A 19,258-nucleotide genomic window follows, 5' to 3' on the forward strand; every position below is an offset into this window, starting at 1 on the left:
AGCAAGTCAGTACAGACTAAGAAAAGGGGGATCGGGCTGCTCCCAGAACAAAGAAAGTGTGAATTTGTATGGATTTATGGGGTAGGTTAAAACTCCAGTCGATTCCCACCAGCCATGGGCACGGTTCCAAAAGATGTCTCCTTCTTGGGAGACTGAGACTACCAGGTGGTCACGGCCAACTTATCCGAGGAATTGCCGAGTTTCTCTCATAACTGGAGCTATCAGCCTATTTTAATAGTCTGGCCTCGTGATTTTCTCCAGGCTTTATGTAGATCTAAAGAACTTTATTTAGATCCTTGGGCTGCTTTAGCTACTGGAAAGTCACAAGGGTAGGGGCAGAAAAAGAGAGGAGAGAGAAGGTAAAAGAAAATACCAGTTCCAACAGGCAATAGGCCAAGTTGACCCTGAATTATAGACTTGGAATAAACATTGTTTTGGCAGGCGTGCCAGGAATCAAACTCAGAACCTTGCACTTGCCAGGCAAGCGCTTGTGCTGCTGAGCTGTATCCCCGGCAGAATAAACATTTCTAAATGATCAACATGTCTGCACACAGTGCTGAGGAGGGTCTGACTCCAGGATTAAGACAGCAAAAGGAGCTGCACTTCCCGCTGCCGGGACCAAACGTGTGACACCTTCAATTTAAAAGAGGAGAGGGTTAGTGCAGCCATGGTCGCAGTTTCAGTCCAGGGTCCGCTGGCTTCAGGAAGAAACTCTGTGGTGGAACAGTATAGTGATAACCAGGAGTAGAGGACCAGTGCCAGGAACCCCCAGGGGCCCATGATCAGCCAGAGCCCCTTCTAACAGCATATTCATCTAATCCACTGAGCACAGCACCCCATGATCCAGTCTCCTCTCCAGGAGTCACAATCCACTCAGGTTAACGAGATCACCTGGCATGGGGACAGATGCAATGTGAAGACAGAGACGCCAGCCTTTATGCCATTTTAGTCACCATCATATATCTGTGTTTGAGTGAAGAGTCAGTGTTCTCAGCAAGTTCCTACAAAATAATCCAGGCAACTACTAGCATAACCCACACTTTAAGGGTTACTGTTTGCAGCATAGCTAGTGGAAATCTAATAATGTATTGCCCAGATATATGACCTCCAGAACGGTGAGCTTTAAGTCTAACAAGGACAGGTGAAGCTAGGTTTCTTGCCCCCCACACACCTCTAGGAACAAGTCCCTCTTTCTGTGTAAGCGATCTGCTTCTGTGCTTTACCAGAGTTTCACCACGTGTCTGCTGAGAGGGGCACAGGAGCAACACGCATGCTACAAAGGGCCGCCCCGTACCGCTCTGCGGCCTGGCTTCTGTCCCACGGCAGTGAGCCCTCACTGTCTTGATAGCAAGGGTCACAGAGTCCTTCCAGGAGTTGTGTTCACATAAAGGTGCAGAAATAGGGGCAACAGTGTGAAGAAGGGGCCCGCCAAAAGCCCGGCCACACAGAGGATGATGTTTGTGCGAAGGTCTAGTTGACAGGGATAAATTAAGCATGCAGGAGAACAAGAGAATAACTGCTGAGGAACCACGTGGAGCAGAAGAAGGCAAGCGATGGGAACGAGTCCCCGTCTGAAGACCCAGCTGGGGCTAAAGCACACTTTATTCACGTAAGTAGAGAGAATGCAGTGTGAATAAGGCAGCACCTTATGCTCCCAAAGAAGAAAGCTCTCCCCCACAATCAGCACACGGGGAAAGACCCCAAAGAGTGACAGAAGGAGGAGGAACCTAGGCTTTCTGGGGAGAGGACAACATGGAAAGTCAAAGCCAAAAAATTAGAGGTGGGAAGGGATTCTGGAAAGATTCTTTTGGGGCTATTGAGTGAGCGGCGGTGCGATCCCACACGGGCTGGAGTCCCGATCACGTTTGCGAAGCAAGTGAGCACCAGAGTGGCAGGAAAGACCCCAAAGGCAGCTCTAAATGTGTGGGGCTGAGCAAGGGCGTGGGGCCAGACGCAGAGAGGCAGAGCTGAATGCACGCTAGTGTTCACCGGGGGCTTCCTGTGGAAGAAGCAAACTGGGAAGCAAGAAGACAATACGGCTGCCCCACGCAGATGGGCTGCACCTCTGTTTGGCCCCTGAATGTGCTCAGAAGGTAGCACCTCTGCACCCTCCCGCCAACCATGAGCTGGAGGAAGGGCAGGAAGTGTGATGCGGGAGAGGAGACCAAGGGATGATCTTAGTTCCTAAGGAAATTCGGGATCTGTCAGCATCCGGCAACAAGGAGGACGCGGTGGCAGGCCTGGCTTCCTCTGATAGAAGCCCACTGTTTAGCACAATCTATCTACTTCTGCCAGGCTACGGAGGCCCAGATAGGAAGAAGCATGGCTATGCGCCCCCCATGAATGGTGAGCCTGTGCCTAAGGGACAGAGTCGTCGTTCCCCCCCCCCCCCCCCGCCGAGCAGAGAGACACAAAGCCCAGCCCGCTGAACAACACTCACCAGGTGTTTTCCTGAAGTGTCCCTGAGGATCAAAGGAGGTCTTGTGACAGGCACATCCTCTCTGCCTGGTGGGAGCTGGGCAGCCACAGAGGCAGAACAGAGGAAGGCCTGGAGCAAAGGGCCTTGACTCGGAAGGGTGACGGCGGCCTCAGGTGGGAAGCCGGGTCAGCGCGCACACATCCTGGGTTAGGGTGGAGCAGGGCCTTCCCGTGGTTCCCCACGGGCTCTACCTGTCATAGCCCAGCGCGAGTTCACGCCACTGAACAAAGTCCTATGGCGAAGAGTCGGGGGCACAGAGAGCAGCTGGAGCAGAGACGCTCAGGGTTCTGAGTTCTCAGCAAAGTCGGGACCTGATAGAAGACAGCGGGAGAGCCTCCGGCTCAGGCAGGGAGCTGACGGAGGGTGAAGCCCTCCTACCTGTATCACAGCCCTAACATACACTCACATTTCACCCGCCCCAGCCTCAGACAGGAAGCTCAGAGAACAAGAGTCTCCTGAGGGCGCAGTTGAAGGGCCCACTAATCCAGAACTGGGGTCGGTGCGAACCACACCAGTGCTTTGGGGGTACCGGGGTTTGCCTCTCGCACACCGTGCCACGGCGAACGGCCCCGACTGTCTCCAGTCCGTTCCTCACACCCATGAGAAGAACGCTCCAGAACGGTCTGGAAGGAATTCCAGGCAAGTGGTCGCCACAGAGGGAGGAGCGTGGCCTCTCCACGCGGCCACTTCTACGAAATGCTGAGCTTTGCGGGTCAGGGGCCTCGGCAGCTTCATTTCCACACCCTCTCACTGCAGCCCAAGCAGGGAGGGCAGAATCCCAGGGTGAGCACAGCAGAAGCCACGCGCACACACCGCCTCCTGTACCCTGAAGGTGGCTGGGCCTCTGCTGCTGTACCGGCCAAGCAACCTCCGCCCGAACCCAGGGGCCCGCGGCCTGAGCAGACGCGTCGCAGGAGGACAAGCACTGTTCCCGCGGGCACTGCGAGGACAGGAGTCAAGGGAGAGCCGCCCCGAGTGCGCGGGCGACGCGAGAAGCAAGCACAGCGCAGCAGGTGCGGTGCGGGGCTCAGGACCAGGCGCTGAGCAGGTCTGACGGCGCTTGCAGAGGACGAGCCTTTCCCAAGCCCAGAGCCAGGGAGGCCAGGACCCCGGACCCCTGGTCTGGATGACAGCGTGGGGAGCAGAAGGGTCTGGGAAGGGGCCAGAGAGAAACCGTTTCCAGGCGGAGGGGTAGGTCCTGCCAACCGCCCCTTCCCCGCCTTACCCCTTTCCTCAAGTGTAACTTCTCCCAGGGCAGGCCCAGCAGGGAGCACACTGGGGGATTTCCAGAGCGAAGCGCTGCCAAGGTCAGACTTGCTGCCGAGGCTACAGGAGCGGGCCCGGGCGGGCAGCCTGCCCCATGGGAATCCAGGCGGCGGGAAGGGAAAGCACTCTTGCGGTAAACGGAGCTGGCAGCTGGGGTGTGTCAGGGAAAGGGGAAAGGCAAAACCAGAGGCCAGAGAAGAATCTCTCTCTCACGCGCACACACACACACGCGCGCGCACACACACACACGCAGTCAGAGGCACATGGACACAGCCATCCAGCCACGAAGACACTCGGAGAGAAAGAAGCGAAGTCAAGCACGCCACTCGGGAACTAACTCAGAACGCACACAGGACGTGTCCAGTAAACACACTTCTGTAGACTGAGCCCTGAGCACTCACGCTCGAGCAGACACGGGCACAACCCTGAAGACACCAAGGTAAGTTTACACAAGGGCAGCCTGCTGCACAGAACCAGAGACCCAAACGCAGTCCAAACTCATCCTTCAAAGCTCTCTCCGCCATCAAGCCTCTAGGCCGCATCTGACCGGGTCTGTCTCCCTCCTCCGAGCTCTGGCTTGTAACTTCTCTCTTGCTGCTTGTCCTTTAATAGCATAGTCTTGCCAGAGTTAGTGGCACACACCTGTAATCCCAGCACTTGGAAGGCTGAGGCAGGAGGATCAGGGTAGGATTGAACCCAGCCCGAACTACATAGCTAGACCTTGTTAAAATAAATAAATAAATTATATATGTATGTCTTGGATTCATGTTCATATTCCTGGCTTCAACAACTTGGCTGCGTGCTCTTGAAGAATGTCAAGGGCAGGAGCGAGTCCACTGCCTTCTTCAGCAGCAGGACCCTTGACCTACACACACAGTATGATGAGGCATCCAATTTACTACTGGCTCCATGCATGCAGGGTCCTGACCCCCAGACTTCTGGACAAAGCAAACGTAAGGGAAGAAGAAACCAGAAAGATGCATCCAGTCCAGGCTACCCCCAGGGCACCCAGAGCCAGGTCCCAGGTTCCCACAGAGCAGCCCCTAGCACAGGGCACGACTATCTGTCTAGCTCTAACCCAAATGTTAAGTAATTCTAACCACAACTCCGCCCCTACAAAGCCCCTAAAACAACTTGTATTCATCACTTTTCTGTTGCTGGGACAAAATATCTGATACAGACAGCTTGACAGAGAAAAGGTTTATTTTGGCTCATGTTTTACAGATTCCAGCCATGGTCACTGGCTCCAAGGAGGAGGTCGTGTCGGAAGACCAGGACGGAGAACAGCTGCTCATCTGATGGTGGCCATGAGGTAGAGACAGGGAAAGGCCCTAGAAGAGATGCACTCTTCAGACGCAGGCCCCCAGGAACCTGCTTCCTCCGAGGAGGCCCCAACCCCCGACAGCCCATTCAGCTGCGATGTCATCCATGGGCTAACCCATCGATGGGACAGCAGCTTTCCAATCACACCACCTCTAACCATCCCTAAATATAACCAAGCTGAAAGCAAGATTATCTGTCACACAGCTCCAACTCCATTTCCAAACATAGCTTGGGGGGGGTGGTCCTTAGAACAACTAACTGTACCTCAGAGGTAACGCTGCCTACTGCTAACCAAACATGTTCACATGGCCAAGTAAGAGGACACAGAAAACTCCCTGTTCCCACCCCCAGAAAGCTGGGCATTTACCTGCCCTCACTGGATAACTGTGGAGACACTCACAACCTTCAAGTGTGGAAGGAAGAGCCTCTCACCTACACCAGATCAATATCCGGTCTTATGCATAAGCCTAAGTCCCTCTCCAGACTATCTTAGAAGCTCAAAACTAACCTCCAACACAAAATTTAACTCCTTCGTCAATCTTCATCCCATCCTAAATACAAGCAGTGCCCTATTTCGAGCCCAACGTAGTCTTAATCCAAGACACACGAGCTCTTATCAACAGAAAGCACAAACTCAATCGAAATCCAACTTTAACATCACCTAAACCCAGCCCTGTGCTTACCACTGTCCAACTCCAACCTGTAACCACAGTGTCCTTGCTGTTCTAAGCTTAAGTTTAACCCTACCCCCACCCCAAAGTAGCTACACATTGGGTAGCGAATGTCTTCACACTGGCCACAGGAATACATGCTGTAACACTCTTAGGAAGGGTTGTGTCACTCGCACCCTCGGCGACTTGGTGGCTCCTTTAGAAAAACTGCAGCCTGTGAGGCATTGTGTTCCTGGAGGCCTCAGAGCTCTGCTGGGAACCCAGGGGCACCAAACGCGTAGGCCCTTTGACCTTCATTGGATATACAGACCCGTGGGACCCAGCCCACCCCAAATCCCGTTCCAGGACGAGCCCAGCCCCTTAGCTGAAACTCCTGCCATCCCCTCCAAGCTCTTGCCTGCCAAGCCAGGCACATCTGCTGCCCTGAAACCCTCCAGCAGGCTGGAGCAGGCAGCCTTGGGCTGAGGGGAATGCGCCCTTTTCCAAGACGGGGATTTCCAGGCTCTTGCAACACCCGCACCTGGGTCGTCTATCCCAGAACTAGGCCAGGTGCTGTCTTAAACAGGTTATGGATCTGCAGGTGCTGGGCCAAGGGAAGGGTCAGTAAACACAGTGCTACTTCCAGGATCTCAGTCTCGAATAGGTGTGTTGGTTCAGCAGCCATCGTCAAGGTAGTGCTGACATGTGTCCACCGGTACAGCTCCTCTCTGCACCTGGGCCTCCCCAGAGGCTGTAAACAGGAGTCTCAGAGCTCACCCAGCCAAAATCTTCAGTCAGGCCTGAAACTCAGGTGAACCCTCACATCTCAGACGCACAGTCATCCAAGTCCTTGTGTCCCCTTGTCTACATGCAGCCTGGCCTGAGGACCAAAACAGGCCTGGGCTCCGGGCTGCAAGCTCCAGACTCCCACATGCAGAGCAGGGTTCAAGCGGGTCTGAGAGGTGGGATGAGGCCCGGGTAGCAGCTTAGGGCAAAAGCACAGGTCTGCAGCCTTCGGGTCCCAGAGCAGGGTCACAGCTCCTCGCCCAGCACGGTGCCTCTGTCAAGGCTCACTGCCTTCCAGGCTGCCACGGAGCGTCTCTCTCCTGCCTCCAGGTGCATCCACAGAAAATGGAGAGGAAGGGACTTGCCGTCTCCGCTGCTCTCAAGGAGCGGTTTCCTTGCTGACTTTTGCCGATTTTCCCCCTCCAGCCCAGGGCCCACGGCTCGCCTTCTTTCTCCTGGGGCACCTAAAGTAGGTTCCAGTCCCCAAGAGCAAGTAGGAGGCCCCCGTATCTCCAGGACACAGCACCTCTCTGAGGCTGCTCTCCCTCTGCAGGCTCAAGGGTAGAGGTAGGGACCTCAGGTCTGCGCTGGGAAATGCGTCCTGGATCTAGGAAAGACAGGCAAGGATGGGGCCTGTCGGGGTGGCGGGCACCCTCTGACAGAACACCACCTGACCCCCACCTCCATAATAGCATAAATACGGGCAAGGGGGCAGCAGAAGGCCTGGGGCGAGAGAGGGTGTCTGGGAGGCAGCACAACCCCCTTCGTCCTTTACACATCCCCCTCTACACACTGTGCCCGGCCAGAAAGTCTCTCCCGCGGGCATCTCTTACAGCGCTATGACTGCAGGCGAGCGCCACCACGCCGGGCTCCTCATCTCTTATTTTTGGGAGGGTCCCACTTTTTGAGTTCTCTATATTCTGTATGTTTAAACCAAACTCCCCAGGTGATTCCAAACTGTACTCAAGATTGAAACATTTTCATTCAATACGATTCTGTTTCCATCTCTCTGTCCCCCAGACCCCGGCTATCCTGACTTCTCAGAAAACTTCTGAGATAAACAATCACTACTTTCGGCATCACTTCCACAGAGGCAGGTAAGGAGCTGGGGAAGCTGCGAGTTTAAAACTTTCTGGTGCCAGGATCTGCCCTCAGACCAGGTAAAATACCCAGAACTCTTAGCTCCTGGCTTTTGCGCAGTCACCTCCGGGAGCACCAGGGCTCACAGTGGAGGCTCACGGCGGAGGCTCACGGCGGAGGCTCACGGCGGAGGCTCTCTGCGCAGGCAGGCCCCTCCTGGTTAAGAGCTCAACCAGCTGGAGAGCTTCAGAGCCAAGGGCTCAATTATCCGTCCTCTAGGTCACCCAAACTCCAGCCCTCTCCTCTGTGGACCTCGGGGTAAAACACCGCCTCTTCGTTCCCATCCCACAGACCCCCATCTCCAATTCTCAGCTGCCCGTCTTCCCCCAAAAGTAAAATCCCTCCTAGGGCAGCGCAGCCGGTGGGAACTTGGATTGTGCATACTGGTCGGCGTGGCAGCTCTCTAAGGATAGGCTCGCCTTAGTCTCAGCCCCTTCTGAGGGACAGCAGGCTCCCCCACCGCACGTGTCAGAACATTGAAAGGGACAGAATTTTGCGGGGGGGCACCCTTCTCAGGCCAGTAGGCTGATCACAGAATAAAAAGTCCAGTGGCCCCACCCAGCAAAGAATATACACTTTGCAAAATTAGCTTGGAAAAGTTAAAAAAAATAGATGGTATAGTCATCAACAAGTAAATACCATATTTCCCCGAAATAAGACAAGCAGAAAATAAGACCTAGCATGATTTTTCAGGATACTTGTCGTATCATCCCTACCCCCAAAATAAGCCCCAGTTAGGACTGTCAGCCAGCGCCAGGTTACAGCTCAGGGGCACAGTGCCTACCTGGCAATTTCAAGGTCCTGAATTTGATTCTCACTACCAAAAACAGAGACTGTCAGCCAGATGGATGCATTTAGTACATCCATTGCAACACATAATGGACAATTTGAATTATAAAGTAATAATATTCACATATAATTAAATATAAATAATACTATAGACATTAATACTTAAATAATATATATTATAATTAAGTATTGGTAAATACCCAGGCAGGTGTCTTTGGGTGAGAGGTAAGTGCCTTCTATAAACAGATGAACTTGAGACTTTTGCCCAATGGCCAATCAGAGCACAGATACAGCACCCAAATGACGTGTGCACTTGATAACAAACGGATGTAGGTGTGTCTAATACGAGACTTCGCAATTCAATGCATTGTGTGTTGTACCAGACATATGCATTTGTGTGGCATAAACAATCCTTTTCTGAATTTTGGTGCCCACAATTTTTCATCGCTTTTGTGTGGACCATCACCCTTAACTTTCATCATTTTTGTTGCTACTTTGGTCTCGAAAGTCGCCAATGAACATTTGATTTAGTGGAAACTCTGTGAAGCCCAGCCTGCAAGTTCTTCAGCCTGGGGTGGAATCGCTGACAGCTGCGTTGCCGGTGCCCGATGAGCAGGCTGCGTGGACAAGGGGAGATCTACCGCTGGACAGGAGAGGCCGCGGCCAACGGTTCTCCAGAAAATGGAGCTGCAAGAAATTCAGGCTGAAAAAAGAAAGAAAGAAAAGAAGAGAAATTTGGGCTGGAATTTGGAGTTTGGAGAGTTATAACAATGCTCCAGAAAAAGATGACATGGGGGACTGGGGATTTAGCTCAGCGGCACGCACCTGCCTGGCAAGCGCAAGGTCATGAGTTTGATTCCCGGTACCAGGAAAAAAAAAAAAAAAAAAAAACAACACAGAAAAAGATGACATGACTACATTTGAATAAATGTAGATTGTTGTACATGAAAAAATAAGACATCCCTTGAAAGTAAGCCCTCTTGAGTCTTTTGGAGCAACAATTAATATAAGAGCTGGTCTACTTTCTAGGAAAGACAGAATCAGCAACCTCTTAAAGAGCAGGTGATTGAGTTTCCAAAGATCCTACATTACAATACTCAGAATATCTAGTAGTCAACGAAAAATCACAAAACACACAAAGAAGCAGGAAGGTGCAGTATAGCCCATTCACAGGAAGTTTTTTGCAGGAACCAGCCCCATGAACCCCAGACATTAGGCATAATAACTGAAGGCTTTAAATTAGCTTTCTTAAATGTGCTCAAATAGCTAAAAGAAATGTTGGGCAAATAACTAGAGGAAATCCTGGAAACAGGAAAATCTTGGGTGAGGGAAATCTGAGAAATAGTGTATGAAAACTGAGACTATCAGTAAAGAGATAGAAATCATTAGAAGAACCCAAACGGAAGTTTTGGAGCTGAAAATCATTAACGGAAGTGAAATTTTCACCAGGAGCATCCAGCGGCGGATCTGAGCTGGCAGAAGGGGTTGGTGGGCCTGGAGATGAGACAATCGCAAGGGCCAGGCCCGAAAAGTAGAGAGAAAAGATGCGGAAAAATCAGCAGAGCCTTGGGGACGCCACCAGGTGGACCTCAGCTCAAGACCAGAAGAGGAGGAGGAAGGGCAGAAAAGTTTGTGAAGACAGAACATCTGACAGTCTCCCACATCTGATGGATGTTCGTTCCCAGGAAGCTCCAGAACTCCACGCAGAGAATCTCGGAACTTCTCACAGACATAGCCAAACTATCAAAATCCCAAGACAAAAAAGAAATATGAAAACAAGGAAGAAGGAACTCATTATCTACAAGGGATTTTTGGTGAGATTAACAGCTGATTTCAGAAACCATGAAGGCCGAAGGGACGATGCGTTGAAAGTCCTTCAAGGGGAAAACAAAAATATTGTCAAACGTCCTATTTCCAGCAAAACCATCCATCAAGAATTAAAGAGAAAGAAAATGAGAAAAGAAAAAGAATTAAAGAGAAATAAGACATTGCTATATACAAAAAAAATTTTGATGACTTATTACCAGTAGACTTGCCTACAAAAAAATGCTGAAAAGTTTTTCACACTGAAACAAAAGGATAATACGTGGTAATTCTCAGCCATACAAAGAGATAAAGATCTCTAGTTCACTGAAAAGAAAGGTTTGTACTAATACTGTTGGTACAGTAAGTAGTTTCCAAGTAAGTAGTTTCCACTGCCTCTCCTGTCCAGTTTCAGTAAGTAAAAAAAGACAATTAAATGCCAATATCTTGTAAAAAAAAAAAAAAAAAAAGATCTCTAGTTAAAGGAATACAGAGTAAATGTAAAAAGCAGTATTTTTGTGTTTTTGGTTTGTAGCTCCTCTTTTTTTCCCCTATATAACTGAAAAAGCAAATGCAAACGTTAGTGAGTACACAATGCATAAAAATATAATCTGTGACAACAATATGCAGAAGGGACTAAGGTGTACAGGGACAGTGTTTATATACTACACAAACTAAATTGGTATTATTCAAACTAAATTAGTCAGGTGTGATGGCACACACCTGTGATCCCAGCATTAGGGAGGCTGAGGCAGGAAAATTACAAGTTCAAGGCCAGCCTGAGCTATATAGTGAACTCAAGACTAGCCTGAACTATGCAGTGAGACCCTGTCTAAATAAATAAATAAATAAATAAATAACTCTAAATTAGGCTGTTATAAGTTTAAGATATTAATTGTAATCACCAAGGTAATCACAAAGAAAATAACTATAAAATGCATAAAAAGGAAAGCAAAAGGGAATCACAATGGTATACTACCAAAAACAATGAGCTAAATACAAAAAAGACATACTGGAAGAATCGAAGAACAACAAAAAAGAAAATGTACAAAAAACAAACACCTAAGTGACAGAAATAATTATTCCCTTACAAATAAGTACTGTAAAGCAAATTATTTATTTAAAAAGCAGATACTGGCAATATATGATCATCTGTGTGTGATCTAGAAAATACTTTAGATTAAAAAACACAAAGAACTTGAAAATAAAAAGATAGCAAAAATACCCCATGCAAATAGTAATTGAAAGAGGGCTGAGTGGGCTTTATTTTTCTCTCTATTTTTCTTGTAGGTCTGGGGATGCAGCTCAGTACTAGAGCACTCAGCCAGGATGTACAAGGCCTTGGTTTGAGTTCCAGTACGGCCCACACACAAATATTTTCCAAAAATGTTACATGAGACAAAGAATATTAGATGTTTATGAAAAGTATAATGCAGCAAGATGATAGAACAGTAATAAATACATAGTTAAAGAACCCCAAAGCATATAAAGCAAAAACTGATAGGACTGAAAGGAGAAATTGACAGTTCTTCAATAACAGTTGGAGACTTTGACACCCCATTTCAGAAGAAATAAAGAATAAAAACAATCAGATAAAGATAAATAAGGAAATGGAGAACTTGATAAACACTACACACTAATTGTACCTAACAAACACAGAAGATTTTGCCAAGAATAGCAGAACACGTGTTCTTCTCGAGTGCACGTGGAACATTCTCCAAAGAGGCCAAGTGTTAAGGCAACAAGACAAGTCTTAATAAATTTTAAGACTAAAATCATACAAAGTATCTTTCCCAGTCCCAAAAGAACAAAACCCAAATTCAGTACAGACAAAACTAGAAAATTCATGAATATATGGAAAATAAACAACTTGTTTTTAAACAGCCAAAGAGTCAAAGAAGACATCACAAGGGAAGTTAGAAAATAATTTGAGGCAGGCATGGTGGCACATATCTATAATCCTAGCACTTGGGAAGCTCAAGCAAGAAGATCACTGCAATCTCAAGGCCAATCTGGGCTAGATAGTGACTTCAAAGCCAACCTGTACTACATAGTAAGACCCTGTGTCGAAAAAAGAAAAAGAAAAGAAAAGAACTTGAGACAAATGAGAACAAAAATGTAATGTACCTAGTTATACGGTACAGGGAAAAGAGCATGGAAGGAAATTTACCATCCTAAGTGCCTGTATCAAAGAGCAAAGATCTCAAATCTAATTGCACATTTTAAAGAATTAGAAGTAGAGCAAACTATACCCAAAGATAGCAGAAAGAAGGAAATAGTACAGATTAAAGCAGAGGTAAATACAATAAAGAATAAAAAAAGGAAAGAAAAATCAATAAGGTCAAAGTTGAATCATTGAAAATATCAACAAAATTGACCAACCTATAGTTAGATTGACAAATTAAACTAAGAAAAGACCCAAAAATCAGAGATGAAAGTGGCAACATCATTATCAACTTGACAAAAATAAAAAGAATTTAAAAAGAACACTATAAACAACTGTATCAAGATAAACTAAATAGCCTAGATGAGATGGACAAATTCCAAAACACACAAAGTATCAAAACTGACTAAAGAACAGAAAATTTGAATACATCATTAACAAGTAAAGAGACTGAAGACATTAGACAGCCAAAGTCAGCAGCACATCAAAATAATTATCCATCATGACCAAGCAGGGTTTATCCCCAAAATGTAAAAATGGTTCAGTATACAAATATTAATCTAATTCATGCATTAACAGAATAAAGGGGAAAATGTATGGTCACGTCACTTGATACAGAAAAAGCATGTGAGAAAACTCGACACCCTTTCATGACTTAAGTCAGGAACAGAAGGGAACTTCTTCTATATGATAGAGGCCATAGAAGAAACACCCATGGCTAACTTCAGAGTGGGGAAGACTAAAAGGATTCCCCTTAAGATCAGGATCAGGACAACGACGTCCACTTCTACCACTTCTGTTCAGTGTAACACTGAATTTCTCACCAGAGAAATTAGGCAAGAAAAGAAACTAGAGGCATCCAAACTGAAAATTTGTCTCTATTCATAGATGACATGATCTATGCAGAAAACACTAAACAAATCACACACATGCACACACAAAGACACATACACACACACACAAATTAATACAACAAAACTGGATATAACAGCACACACCTGTAATCCCAGCTCTCAGGAGGCTGAGGCAAAAGGATCACTGCAAGTTCAAGGCCAGCCTCGACTACATAGTGAATTCAAGGCCAACCTGAACTATATATCCAGATCCTGTCTCAAAAAAAGAAAAAAGAAAAAAAAACAAAAAAAAACTAATAAATGAATTCTGGAAAGTTTCAGCATACAAACCAACACACAAAAATCATCTGGATACTTATATACTAGCAATGAACAATCCTAAAAGGAAATTAAGAAAACAATTCCATTTTGATAGCACCAAAAAGAATACTTAGGAATAAATTTAACCAAGTGGGTATCAGATATGTACACTGAGAAGTACAAAACATTGCCAGAAGAAATTAAAGAAGATCAAAATAAATGGAAAGATGTCCTTTCCTCGTGGATTGGAAAACTTAATATTGGGATGGTAATACTATCCAAAGCGATCCATAAATTCAGTCAATGTCTATCTAAATCCCATAGAACTTTTTTTCCAGAAACAGTAAGACCCACCCTAAAATTCAAATGAAAATTCAAGGGACCACAAGTAGCCAAAATAATCTTTAAAAAGAAGAACAACGCTTACTAAAACTAGTGATCAAAAGTCTAGCACTGACATAACAACAGAAGAAGAGGCCAGGGCAACAGAACCGAGAGCCCAGGATAAACCCTCACACAGATGGCCAGCTACTTTCAGCCACGGCACCAAAGCCATTAACAAGGGAGGAGCTCGTCCTTTCCACACACGGTGCTGGGAAACCAGCTGTCTTCACACTGAAGCTGAGCCCTACCTCAGTACACATTAAAGGCCCAAACGTAAGAGCTAAAGCTACACCACCCTTAAAATAAAACATGGGGGGGGGGCAGGCATGGTGGCACACGCCTGTAATCCCAGCACTTGGGAGGCTGAGACAGGAGAATCGCTGTGAGTTTGAGGCCAGCCTGAACTGCATAGTGAGACCCTGTCTTAAAAAGGCAAAAAAAAGAAAAGAAGTAGGGGAAACTTTTGTGGCCCTGGATTCGGCAATGCTTTAATGGGCTGGGGGGGGGCACGAGTATATTGGACCTCAAAATTTTAAAATTTTGTGCATCAAAAGACACTACCAACAGGCTGAAAAGATAACTACAAATGGGAGGGAATACTTATAAATCATATAACTGAGAAAGGTCTTTTATGAGGATACATAAAGAACTCTTGCAATTCAATAATCAGATTTCTTTCCCAGCATGGCCGTGCATGCCTGTATCCGAGCACTCAGGAGGCTGAGGCAGGAGGATCATTGCAAGTCTGAGGCCAGCCTGGGCTAACAGTGAGTTCAAGGCCAGTTTGAACTGCATAGTGAGACCCTGTCTCCAAAACAACAGCAAAAAGTCAGACTTCCTGGAAGGAGAGGGGTGCACAGAGCCTGGAGCAGAGTGAGGAAGCGAGCACAGTGCTCCTGCAGACAAAGACCAAGGCTTGAACCACGGCAGCGGCTGAAGACAGAGGAAGGAATCGTGGTCAACTGGTACTGAGGAGCTAGATCAGGCGGCTGGGGATTGATGGTGTCATGTTCCAGTTCTGGTGCGGCTGGGTGCCAGGACAGGCCCACTCCCGCTCTCGGGAAGGAAGGGAGGCGGGAGGGAAGTGAAAGTGTCCGACTACATAAATAGGCTTCAGCCGGCCTGGCCCACACACAGACCCCCACCTGTGACCGTCCATTTCAGCACAGCCCGGCCTCAGCCACCGCCCCAACCCCAACCCCAGCCTCAGCCACACCCATGGCTCAGACGCTGGCTCTGAGGCTCCTCGTCCTGGTGCTGGCCCTCTGCATCGCCCAGATACAAGGTAGGGGGGAGGAAGGAGCCTCAGCGCCGGCTGGAGAGACCTGGGTAAGGGCACACCAGCAGCCCCGGCTCCCCACAACCTCACCCTGCAGGCAGCGACGGCGGTGCCCAGGACTGCTGCCTCAAGTACAGCCAGAGGAAGATTCCCCACAAGGTTATCCGCGGCTACCGGAAGCAAGAGCCCAGCTTAGGCTGCCCCATCCCAGCTGTCCTGTGAGTGGGCACGAGAGGGTGGGAACAGGCTGGTGGCTGAGGGGGACGGCGGGCACAGCCAAGAAGTCTTACTACCCCCCCCCAGGTTCCTGCCCAGGAAGCGCTCTCAGCCAGAGCTATGTGCAGACCCCAAGGAGGCCTGGGTGCAGCAGCTGATGAAGCGTCTGGACAGCCCGCCAGCCCAGGGCTGTAGGAAGGACAGAGGGAACCCCAAGTCTGGAAGGAAGGGAAAGGGCTCCAAGGGCTGCAAGAAGTGAGGACGCTGAAGGAGCGGGGCGGGGTGGAGGGGAACCTCGGTCAGCCCCTCACACCGGCTCTGCTTTCAGGACTGAGAAAGCACCACCAGGGCCGTAGCCCACTGACGGCCCGCAGCCCGGCCTCCCCAGAGCTCGGCGCCCAGCTCAAGGGGCGAGAAGGTCAGAAGACAGGAAGCAGTCGGGCCCAAGAAGCCACCCCATGCTGGCCTTGTCACACCCCTCTCCTGCTGCCACCTCCCTCCTGCACTCCCTTCCCTCCCTTGCATGGCTGAGCTGCCCACACAGAGCCAGGCCCAGAGAGGCAGAGGAAAGAGAGTCCCCCGGGGCGCGGGAGAGGAGACAGCGGGACTGTCCCCTCTGGTGGGTCACCCAGGGCCCTAGACCTGATGCTGTTCCCCACTGCAGCCTCTCTTCCGTATAAATGTGAGCTGTATCTAGCCGAATAAAGAGCTGTTCCAGACTTCTACCCAAATACCTGGTGCTGGTTCGTGTCCACAGGGAAGCCAGCGTCACTGCAGGGGTTGCACACACTGGGTCCCAGCGAAGAACTCCCGGTGGCAAATTCTATGAGACCATCTACCCCAACGGTGTCCTTCCCTCCCGGGGGCCTAGATCTCTGGAAGGTGGCAGGGAGGTCGGTGGGTAGGGTGGGCCGTGGTCTCTAAGGAAACTTTCCCAGTGGGCCTAGAAAGGACACTCATGCGCGTACACACACACACACACACACACACACACACACACACACACTATGGCTTTTCGGGCCTTCCGGTCTCTGGAACCCTGCAGAGACCCCTTCCCTGACCCTGTTCAGGGCTCTTTCACTCCGTCAGGGATCTCTGCGTCTTTTCCAGTCTAACCAGAGTCTGCCTCCCTGGGGGACCTGCCAAATGATAACTTCCCAGTCCCCAAGGGTCCCCGGGGGTGACCGCCGGCCTAGACTCACTGGTATCACAGGCAAACACACGCTCTCCTGAGACCTGCCGGGGCACGGTTCCCACCGGGGGGCCCGGGAGCACTCATCCCCTGAGAAAACACGAGCGGACTTTGCCTGCCCTGTTCACGGGGCACTGCCCTCGCCTCCCAGGGCCCAACTGGCCTTGGATCACTCGCTCTTCCTATCTGGGGCGGGTAGCCCCGCTTGGGAAAGCCTCCTCCCCTCCCCTTCTTCCTCCTTCCTCCCCTGGCGGGGAGCCCAGGCACTCGCACCCCTATAACCTCTGGGAGCTGAGGCACAAGTCCCCAGGGGCAAGCCTTGGAGGCCAGGATTCAGACACAGCTCAGTCTCGTGGGGCTCCTCTCCCCTCCTCTCCCTCAGCACAGAGAGCCTCCTTCACTCCCCTCTGCCCCGAGCAGGGAGAGGCAACGCCGCTGGGTGGGGCCAGGCAATGAAGGGAAGAGTGGGCTCAGAGCCGGGAGGGCCTAAGGAGCCGGGCGGCTGCCCCGTCCTGAGGCCTGACAGAGCCGCGCGTCCACCACTCCAGTCAGAGCACTAGTGTCTGCCCTCACTCCTCTCGGAACCTGTGAGGAGGGGGCGCCTCCCCTCCTATCCCGGTGCACCAGCCGTGCTCTCAGCCTGCAAACTCAGATCTGCGAGAAATACAGCGTGTGGGCAGGGGTTGAGACAGGGTCTCACTGTGTACTGCAAGGCTGGCCTCCAACTCACAGTGCAGCCCTCGCTGGCCTCGAACGTGTGGTGATCCCCTGCCTCAGCCTCCCAAGTGCTGGGGTTACAGGAGTGCACCACCACACCCGGCATAAATACAGAATTTTAGAATGTTCTTTAAATGAACTTAATCGCTACCCCAAGCCCCTGCACTGCAGCACTGGTGAAAATTTCAACAGTGGGCACTCTCAGAGAACCCCATCTGCCGAAGGCCGTGTAAAGGCCATGGAGACACTGAGAACCAGGGGATGCCACCACTGGACATCACCAGGGCGCACCCTGACCCTGTGGGCTCTGTGGGGGTGTCTCTTTGGACCTGTGACGAACTGGAGTCTTGGGAATTCAGATTTGAGTACTTCCAGGCTTGGACTGACCTCTCCACCACACCGTCAAAGCCACCCACTCGCTCCATCACAGCTGGGCATTACAGCCCAATGACTGCCCCGGCTGGGCACCAACACCCTTTGCAATCTTGAAGAGTTCTCTCCCTCTTCCCCGCACCTTCAGGGCATAATCTCATCCCAGGTTTACTTCAACTTTTACAAAGGGCAGAAGAAGGGCCAGGGATGTAGCTCAGAGGCACCTGTCTGGCAAGCACAAGGTCTTGAGTTTGATTCCCGGTACCAAAAAAAAAAAAGGCAGAAGAACCTTTGATATCTGGGTGCTTGTCCTCACAGCCCTGCCAAAACCTTTGCCTGCTCTAACAGGAGAGGAAAAACAGACAAAACAACCAAACCTCACACTTCACTGAATTGTCCCACCACACTTGCATGCCTGGCGTGTGCCTGGAGCCTTGCTCTGAGTAGGCTTGCGACGTGTTATTTATTTAGCCAAAGAATGGCGGTCTCGTTCCTTGTCTGCCTCCATCTTTGACAATGTTTCCTTGTTCTTTCTTTCTGGACATAATGCAAAAACCAAATACTCACACTCGAGGCTCTAAACTTCAGAAAGCAGCAGAATCTTCTTCTGAGCATCATGTCCTCTCGCATTTAACTCCTGAATCATTTCCTCCAGGGGCAAGTGCCACACATCCAGGGCACACATGTGCTTTCCTTTAAATGTTACTGGCTGATTTCCTACTATAAAAAGGGAAGATTTAGCTGGGAAGCTGGGAGTGGTGGCCCACGCCTGCAATCCCGGGACTTAGGAGGCTGAAACAAGAGGGTTGTGAGTTCCAGGGGAGCCTGGGCTAGTGAGAGCCTGTCACACACACACACACACACACACACACACACACACGCAGAGTGAAGGCTCAGCTGTCTTGACAGCTGCTCTCTGGGGTCACTCCCCCCTCTACACACAGTGACCAGGAGCTCTGTATTCAGGTCATGATCGGGTCCCACTATTGTGACCACATGAACAGTGTCCACTGCAGAGCCGAATAATTGCTATGCTTACTTTTTCGTTACCCAGCTTTCTGTTCTTCTTAAAGATCTTAATGATTCTTCCCTTTTAACAAAAATATATTCATCTTGACATTATCACAGCTTCATCACATGAGGTAAAGACCTAGTATTTAAATACATGTAATGGAAGACAATACAGATTAATGTGTTTATAACCTTGATGTAGAAAGTAACTTCTTAAACAAGACATAAAACCAAGTCATAAGGGAAAAGATCAACACTATAAAACTCAAAAACAAATAGGAGTTAAACACATGCCTTTACGCTCACTCACCCCCGCCCCTATCGAAACTCCAGTAAGGTTACGGCCTGGGTGCGTGTGAAGCATAAACACACAGGACCCAAACGGAAAAGGAGACGAAGGTGATGCTCCAAAAGACGGCAAGCTGGACAAGTATTTCAGTAAAAGTAGGTACAGAGCACAAAACAAAATTTTAAATTTGAAGGGTTTCCAACATCTCCTTGTTGTGGACACTAAAAACACGCATTTTGCGGAA

The 19,258-nt window shown here is 49.5% G+C and overlaps 1 protein-coding gene and 1 long non-coding RNA gene across 2 annotated transcripts; one reads left to right on the plus strand and one right to left on the minus strand.

Moving 5' to 3' along the window:
• Positions 1 to 8,781: 8,781 nt before the first annotated feature.
• LOC106150323 lies at positions 8,782 to 18,943 on the minus strand. The gene is made up of 3 exons (XR_001237064.1): positions 18,754 to 18,943; positions 18,282 to 18,434; positions 8,782 to 9,136 (listed from the first exon to the last, which is right to left on the minus strand). It is a non-coding gene; the product is annotated as an uncharacterized LOC106150323 (long non-coding RNA).
• Positions 15,053 to 16,164, plus strand: Ccl21 (chemokine (C-C motif) ligand 21). The gene is made up of 4 exons (XM_005401042.1): positions 15,053 to 15,223; positions 15,315 to 15,435; positions 15,521 to 15,688; positions 15,762 to 16,164. Exons 1-4 carry the CDS (start codon positions 15,157 to 15,159, stop codon positions 15,787 to 15,789), a joined length of 384 nt encoding a protein of 127 aa, XP_005401099.1. The 5' UTR covers positions 15,053 to 15,156; the 3' UTR covers positions 15,790 to 16,164.
• Positions 18,944 to 19,258: the final 315 nt, after the last annotated feature.

This window comes from Chinchilla lanigera, unplaced genomic scaffold, assembly GCF_000276665.1.
Source record: "Chinchilla lanigera isolate Chin_1 unplaced genomic scaffold, ChiLan1.0 scaffold00071, whole genome shotgun sequence".
Taxonomy (NCBI): Eukaryota; Metazoa; Chordata; class Mammalia; order Rodentia; family Chinchillidae; genus Chinchilla; species Chinchilla lanigera.